This window comes from Barbatula barbatula (genome assembly GCF_947034865.1).
Source record: "Barbatula barbatula genome assembly, chromosome: 11".
Taxonomy (NCBI): domain Eukaryota; kingdom Metazoa; phylum Chordata; class Actinopteri; order Cypriniformes; family Nemacheilidae; genus Barbatula; species Barbatula barbatula.
The window spans coordinates 17,303,146-17,311,627 of NC_136774.1; the positions used below are offsets into that span (position 1 = coordinate 17,303,146).

Genomic DNA, 8,482 nt, shown 5'->3' on the forward strand with positions numbered 1-8,482 from the left:
AATTACAGCATATTAAAAAAGCATTTTTGTGAATCTTTTGCCTGATAATTTGATGTTTACAGACATGTGTCACAGGGGCATTTTATGGTGAGAAATATTTATTTATTTATGTGATTAATTAAATACATGTATATTTGACAGTTAATTAAATATCGTGTTTCATGCGCCATCATTTAAATTCCATTAAATTTTATTTATATAGCGCTTTTCACAATCTGCATTGTTCCAAGCAGCTTTTCAGGGGAAAATAAGAAACCGAAAAACACAAAAAAGGTAATACATGGTGTTTATAAAACAAGTTAATTTATTCTAGTAAATAATATCTAATAAATGCAGTCTCCCAGTGGTTTATTTTGCATATTTTTAATTAAGTGAATGCTTGGCTGAAAAGATGTGTCTAGATTTAAATTTGGCTAGTGTGGTTGGATTCCAACACTCGAATAGTGTTGGAAAGGCTATTCCAGAGCTTCAGTGTTACGCATCAGAAAGCTCGACCCCCTCTGGTCGATTTATTCTAGGTGTTATCACAAGTCCTGAGTTTTGAGATCTTAGAGAGCGTGATAGCTTGTAGTGTGATAGAAGCTCTGTTATGTAGGTAGGGGCTAAACCATTTAAGGCTTTATAAGTGATTAAAATAACTTTAAAGTCAATACGAAACTTATTGGGTGGGTAGCCATGAAGGATGGATAACTTTGGGGTTATGTGATCGTATTTTCTGGACCTGGTTAGAACTCTGGCAGCTGCATTCTGAACTCACTGTAGTTTGTTTATTGAAGATGCAAGACAACCACTAAGTATTGCATTAGTCAAGTCTTGAGGTCACAAATAATTTGGTTCATGGTTGATTTTCCGCTGTGTAGCTAATATAAGATTTATAAACCATGTAGAGATTATTTTTGGCCTAATGCTAAAAAAAATATTCATTATCATCTTAACTTTCACTTTCTATAACTGAATGCGCAGCTATGCGAAAGAACGGAAAAATTGTGGGAGGAGGCCCTTCGAAGTAAAAATCCGTCCCTGCCTACACTATGGGAATAAATTATTGCTGAATAGATTACTAGGCTACTGATGTAAATTAGTGAGAAGATGTCATTTGTTAATTATATTTAAGGTTAGCATAGTAGAAAATAGTATTTAATAGTAAATAGGTTAAAAAAGGAATAACTCATGTTCAGCATGAGAAGCCAGCACGTTTAACATTGTAAGAATGCATGAAACAGTGTTAAATCCCCCCTTTAACAACTAGTCTCACAGACTAGCAATTAGTTAGGACTAATCATGCTTTACGTTTCATGTTTCAATCTACTGTTTTATTTAACTGATTTTAAGAATTTTTTTAAAGAAAAAATCGCATTAACACAGTCTAAGCAGTTTATGCAACCAGCCCCTGATCAGGACCCTGACTACTGAACGAGGAAGCTGATTGAGACACACATAGTCTTCTCCTTGATGTTGACTGTAGGGACAGTTCACCCGAAAGTAAAAAATCTGTCATCACGACCTTCAAAACCTGTTCCGTATATGACATTCTTCTTGCAAGTTTGATTTATTGGAGCAACTGACTATATACATAAACAGAGCATGACATTTGAACAATGTCTTTGTCAAAGCCGTTGAAAAACAGAAGTGCGTCATACTTTGATCATGCAGTCACATAAATAGAGCTCTAAATATTATATATAATATAATTCAAATATTTTTTTTATTCAGTGCAGGATATACTGACAACACTCAGACAATATGCAGAATGGTAAATAGAGCTGAGAAAACTTTTGTCTAATTGGCTGATATAATTAGCAATTTTAATAACCAGATTAAAGTAATAGTTTATGAAAAAACTCCCCTCATGCCATGCAAGGTGTGTATGACTTGCTTTCAGCCAAACACAATTGGAGCTATCTTATGCTTCGCAGTGGAGTTTTTGATGCTCCGAAAAGCATTTCCATCAATTGTAAAAGTAATCCATACGCCTCCAGGGTGTTACACCTCAACAATTAAATTCTTACTAAGCCTTTTATAATACTAAGATCTAAAAACTGTCATGAATAACTTCCCCCATAGTTGTTCCAAACCTATATACATTTCTTTGTTCTGCTTAAAGATATTTGACAATACTAGGAGCATTTGAAACGGTTATCAAAGGTGCCCCCAAAAGGTTTTCTTCCCTAAATTCAGATCTATTAAAGAATTATACAAAAAATTTTCCTATGGTATCCATGTTGTCCCAGAAATGTAATTTGGTAAAATTTTTCCAAATATCTTTCTCTGAGTTCATCAGAACAAAGAAATGTATACAGATTTGCAACAACTCGAGGGTGATTAAATGATGACAGAATTTATGGGTGGAGCATCCCTAAAACAAGCACTTCTGCCTATGGTGTAAGAAAAATAAACTTCCCTCATTAAATTTCACTTTCCTACAAACAAGATTAAAACATTTAGTGAGAAATGTATTTTTTAGCAGTGTATTAATGTCATTTTATTACTCATCATATGTGTTGTGATGAAACACTCATATGAGTATTATCACAAACATATCATTTGGTTATGTAGTTTTGCTTTAGAAGGCACTCTTAACAATACAGGTGCTGTCAATAAACATCGTTAATCTTAAAATACATTTATGTTACACAAAAGTTTCTTTGTAAAAAACTTTGAACTCACTTTTTGGAGCTGTAAAGATACAGGCGTATTTTAAAAGCAAATACAGACAGGGTGTTTTAGATATCTGTGAGTGATGACAGGTATGGGGAACAGCTGTCAATCCCAGGTGAACCAGGACGTAAACAGATTTTTTTATTACTGTCATGACAGACACACCAAAATGTTTAAATGCATTTAAAACTGCAACATGCACCATCATTCAACTGTACATTTATCACTTATCATAAAACGGTTAGTACCAGTCCTCGATTCTGATTCGTCAATAGCTGTTTGTGCTTTATTAACAGTAAGACACAGCTATGACCCCTTCAACCATATTATTCTGTGTATCACTATACACCCTTAGCAATGTAAGCGAAACATTCTGTTGCTGTTGTAGTTGATCAGGGGCAAACGCAAGAAAGGTTTTAAGTGATTTTACTTTATGAAAGTTGCCTAACAATGCTCTTCAGCTGTGACTTATTCACGATAGAGCCTCTTGTTCCTGGCTTACATAACTTTTATTTTAACTATACTTAAGAAAGTAAGACATTTGCTATTTACAAAGAGAATTTGCAATAATACCATGAAATGTACAGTATCTTAGCAGAACATAATTAAAATGAATGAAATGATAAAGTTTCAGTTTTTTTGGGTGAAGTATCCCTTTAAGATTGCAATCGGACCATCGAAAACAGAGTTAAAGCTGCCATAACAGACACAGTTCTCAATCTCAAATGAATCTTGAGTACCTATAGAGTAGTATTGCATTCTATTTATCTTCGTATTAGGTTTATCTTGAGTATTTGGTTTGATCACATTTATAAAAGATAGATACGGCTGTACGATTATTTCCTGAAAAATAAGTTCTCCAGGGGGTGTTGGGCAGTGGTGGACGAAGTACACAAACCATGTACTTGAGTCAAAGTAGAGATACCCAAGGTAAAATATTACTTAAGTAAAGAGACTTGAGAGCAGTTTCAGTTTAACATTTATTTGTAACAGTAATCCAAGTTTTTATTTTAACTTAAACTTGCAATAGAACAATCGTAAAAACAAATATGTACTAATCTAAGTGGATTCACTGAACCGTATTATAGCACTTTGTCTCTAATTAGACATTTCTCCAACTTGAATTCTTGAAAGCAGACTGTTGGTTATGTAAGTATCTACCCCATCTTCATTCCTGATAAATGAGACAGGTTTATTCCTCATCTCTCATTCTTTCACTCAGAGAAGGAACTTAACAATGAAAGACTTGTTCTTCTTTTCAACAATTTCAAAAAAATCGCGTAAGGCCATGGGTGTTGTGGCAAGTTAGATTCGGTAGTTTCTTCCATGATTTAACTTATGAAGACATTGGCAGTCAAAATGTTATGCTGTTGCAGACTGTTGCACTCAATCTGAAGTGAATCGTATGTTCACGCTAAGTAGATAACGTTACCAAGGCGACAACAGGGGCAAAACAATTTCAAAACAAAGAGCACGTTGTAGTGTGATTGGTGGCTCGTTTTACCGGTTAAGTTTTTATTGACTCATAAAAAAAAGGAACGACTGGTTTTTAAAATGTAGTAGAGTAAAAAGTAAGAAATTTGACTTTGAAATGTAGTGGAGTTAAAGTAAAAGTGTCCCAAAATTGAAATACTTCAGTAAAGTACAGATACACAAAAAACTACTTAAGTTTACTGTCCACCGCTGGTGTTGGGGGGGTATAGGAACTAAATCACGAGCACACAATGAATGGACCCTCAAACAAAAGTCTCAAACATGATGACTGATATCCTATTAATTTAAGGAGAGGAAGAACGATCTACATATTCACGGAAAGTAATCTGTGCAAATGCAAAATATTTAGCCCACTTTAGCTATTTCTATCAGGATGTAAAGAGGCTTTCGACCACTATGACAAAAAAAATTTTTTGGAGAGAAATGCCCACCCCAGTTTTAAGGCTAAACAAAGTTGGATTGCTCTCCTCAAAGTGGGCTTAATCACCCTTGCACAGAGGAAGAATAAGAGCAAACATGGAGCAGATGGGGAGAAGGAAGGATGCGGGAAGAATTGACAATTGACGCTGACTGAAGGCCTAATATACAGCAGTGGTTTAATTAGATGCAGAATGTTTATAATGTACATACCACACAATCCACACATTGAATTTTAATTAGTCCTGTGCAAATATTTAATGTTTTAATGAAGGAAGTAAAACTAAATACAGGATTTGAATTGTTACAACAATGATGACAACATGAAATAGGACATGTGCATATGAAATAAGAAGGAAGCATAGATTAAAATAAATTTGTACATTTAAAATTTTGCCCTACAATTGTTCTTCTCAAAAACAATGATTGAGATTAACACAGAAAGAAGTCCATTTGGAATTTTTTAGACTGTTGTTAAAAAATAATAAAATAGAAAAACATAATAATAAATAGTGTCTGCACAATACCATTTCCAAAGACTGCCGTTGCGTTTGCTTGTGGTTGCAGTATCTGCACAACACCATTTATAAAAACTGCAGTTGTGTTTGCTTGCAGTTGCAGAAGTATCTGCACATAATCATTTGTAAAGACTGCTGTTGCGTTTGCTTGTGGTTCCTGTAGTATCTGCCTAATACTATTTGTGATAACTGCAGTTGCGTTTGCTTGCAGTTGCAGTAGTTTTAGCATACTGCCATTTGTGATGACTGCCGTTGGGTTGGCTTGATGTAGTAACTGCACACATTTTTTTGTAAAATCTGCAGTTGTGTTTGCTTGCAGTTCCAGTAGTTTCTGCACAAAATCGTTTGTAGTGAGTGCCATTGTGTTTGATTGTGTTATCTGCAGCATACTACTTGTAGTGACAGCCGTTGTGTTTGCTTGTGGTCGCAGTGATGTCTGCAAAATACTATTTGTAGTGACTGCAGTTGTGTTTGATTGTGTTTGTTGAGATATCTGCAAAATACTATTTGTAGTGACCGCAGTTGTGTTTGCCTGTGGTTGCAGTGATGTCCGTGCAACACCATTTGTAGTGATCGCAGTTGCGTTTGATTGTGGTTGCAGTGATGTCCGTGCAACACCATTTGTAGTGATCGCAGTTGCGTTTGATTGTGGTTGCAGTGATGTCCGTGCAACACCATTTGTAGTGACCGCAGTTGTGTTTGCCTGTGGTTGCAGTGATGTCTGTGCAACACCATTTGTAGTGATCGCAGTTGCGTTTGATTGTGGTTGCAGTGATGTCCGTGCAACACCATTTGTAGTGATCGTAGTTGCGTTTGATTGTGATTGCAGTGATGTCTGTGAATTAGCATTTAAATCAAGAGCTGTTACGTTTGCTTTTAGTGTCTGCAGTATACCATTTGTTGTGATCGCAGTGGTTTCTGCAGTTGTGAGTGCAGAGATTGGTGTTGATCTGAGTGCAGCTGTTGTAAGTCTGGCTATTGGCTTTCTTAGCCAAAACTTACTGTAGGTATTTGTGATTGCAGCTCTAAAAGGAGAGTTGAATTAAACAAAATTTGTACATGTTTGTTAAAAATTTTAGTAGAAGAACAACTACCTGAAATAGAAAGTCCCTGCCTCAGGCACACGCCATGTTACTTTGATGGAATATTTTTTCAAGTTATTACTGTGACTTACAGCTCTGCCCTGAAAAAAGATAATCAAAGTAAATAATTTGTTAGCAGTCGAGTTCATCAAGTTTGACGATAAAAAACAACTGTATTCCTTAAAGTTGCTGTGTGAAACTTTTTAGCGGCATCTCAGGTGTTCTACGGTTCTGAATTAAAACCTACTGCTCATTCCACCTCTCTCGTAAGCTGAGTGAATCGTTACATCTCTAGTGACATGTCAGGAGCTGTATGTACATAGAAATAGCTCATTCTAATGTAAGAAAAAGGTCTTTATAAACCTCTGAACACATAGTTATGTATATCATATTGCATTTCTGTCAATAGATCCTCTAAAAAATGTAACACTGGTCCTTTAACATTAACAAAGATTAATAAATAGAAATATATAGATTTATGTCAGTGCGTGTTTTGCTTTTGTCAAGTATATTGTGTGCATGTGTGTTGTAAAGTGTCAATTTAAATTGAAACCTTCTCAACATAATATTAAAATTAAGCCTGTTTACTTTTGTACTTTTTTTCCTGCCACTCTGTTTAACTGTAACATGCATTATATTACAAAATTAAAATCTGCTGTGAAGCCATAGCATTTGGGATTTAACACACCATTGAAAGAGTAAGAAACCTATAAAAATATGCTGCATGACTCACATGTTGACCATCACAGGTCAGGAGGACAGTACTGCTTGAGTCAGTGAGACTAAAAGTACCAGCAGGATTACACTCCTCACACTTACGAGCCTCCAACATAAAGCCATCAAATGGAGATGAATTAGTCAAGAGCTGCACTGTAGTAAAATAACAGGTAAACAACAGATTTTAGAATCAGTACACTGAAAAGCCCACTATACGTTATACCTTAGTTTGTGTAATTTGGTTATGACCAATGATGTATTTGATGTTCTGTATTTGATATTCTGTTTTTTGTCATTTGTTAATTTCCTTAAATACTTTACACCTAATGATCATAACACACTTTCTCTGCTCTTAAGGTGATGTGATAAACCAAACATTTTGTTTTAAAACTGTTAGAAGCCCCTAAACCCTGTGTTAAATATAAGTTATGAGATGATGTACGTGATGTTTCTTACACATTATATGTGTATACTGAATGAAGCCTTCCCGATCTATTTTCATGAATAAGTTTAATATATAAATATTAATAATTACAGTAAAAATCCAATATATTCAATATAAATAATTATAATGTGAGTGGCAAGCCACAGAACTGGGCACTATAGGCTTGTATTAAACATAAACTCTTTCATAAAACAAGACTATATCTTAGGTCACTTTCCTTTTAAAGTAAGCCTAAATATATCTTGATTTAAGAATTTTCAGTTGAAAACAAGACAATAATACTTGGTAAGAAAGTTGTTTGACTTTAAATTGAAAGAAAGAAAGAAAGAAAATAAAGTCTACCGGTAAGTGTTTGTCCCACTTCTGAATCGTTGAAGGTTTTATTCTCTGGATCGACGGTAAACGGCGATTCACCGGTTTGTGGCTGCATTCCGTGGTTGATGTTCATTCCTTGACATTCATCTTCCAATAAACTTCCATCACTGTAACAGTGAATCAACTGCAACAGGGTGCAGCCAAAAAAATAAAATAGGAGCCCGCAAGGATACATTTGTAACAACAGAGCAGTGATGCGATGAGTTGTTGAGAGATCCTTTTGTGATTCGCATTTACTTGCTCTTTCAGGTATACACCTGCATGAACCGTGAACCCTCCTATCAAATACCTTTCAAACTATTCAAGGCTGGGTGATCAGTTTTACCCAAACCTGTCAACATTGAGATTTGAAAATAAGGGAAATTTTATAACCAACAATTGTTCAAAATGTATTTTATTATGACGCAATTCTTTACAAAACATAATTTTCAAAATCTCTCGTTGGAGACTAAAGTGCAGAACATAGTTAACACAGTTAAGTACAACAAATACAATAAAGAAAGTAAATACAAATAAAATACAATACAATAAATTAAGCGAAGGCATTACAATCCTTGCATGTCAAAGTTGTTCACATTCATATATTGTCCTCAGTCTTCAAATATTCTTAAAATAAAGTTACACGGAAGCTTAAAAAATTATAATAACAAATATTTTAATACATCTTCACATAGAGAGTAAATATTATCACTGGAATCTTTCAGGAGTTTCAAAGAAGCAAAGTGATCACTCAATTCAATTTTAATCACCGGAAGGATTTTTATTTTGCATTTACA

The 8,482-nt window shown here is 34.6% G+C and overlaps 1 protein-coding gene across 1 annotated transcript; it reads right to left on the reverse strand.

The window, feature by feature from the left end:
• Positions 1–4,724: 4,724 nt before the first annotated feature.
• LOC306900234 (uncharacterized protein) lies at positions 4,725–7,955 on the reverse strand. Its single transcript, XM_079467015.1, has 4 exons — positions 7,674–7,955; positions 6,903–7,039; positions 6,182–6,270; positions 4,725–6,112 (listed from the first exon to the last, which is right to left on the reverse strand). Exons 1-4 carry the CDS (start codon positions 7,879–7,881, stop codon positions 5,044–5,046), a joined length of 1,503 nt encoding a protein of 500 aa, XP_079323141.1. The 5' UTR covers positions 7,882–7,955; the 3' UTR covers positions 4,725–5,043.
• Between the last annotated feature and the right edge of the window lie 527 nt (positions 7,956–8,482).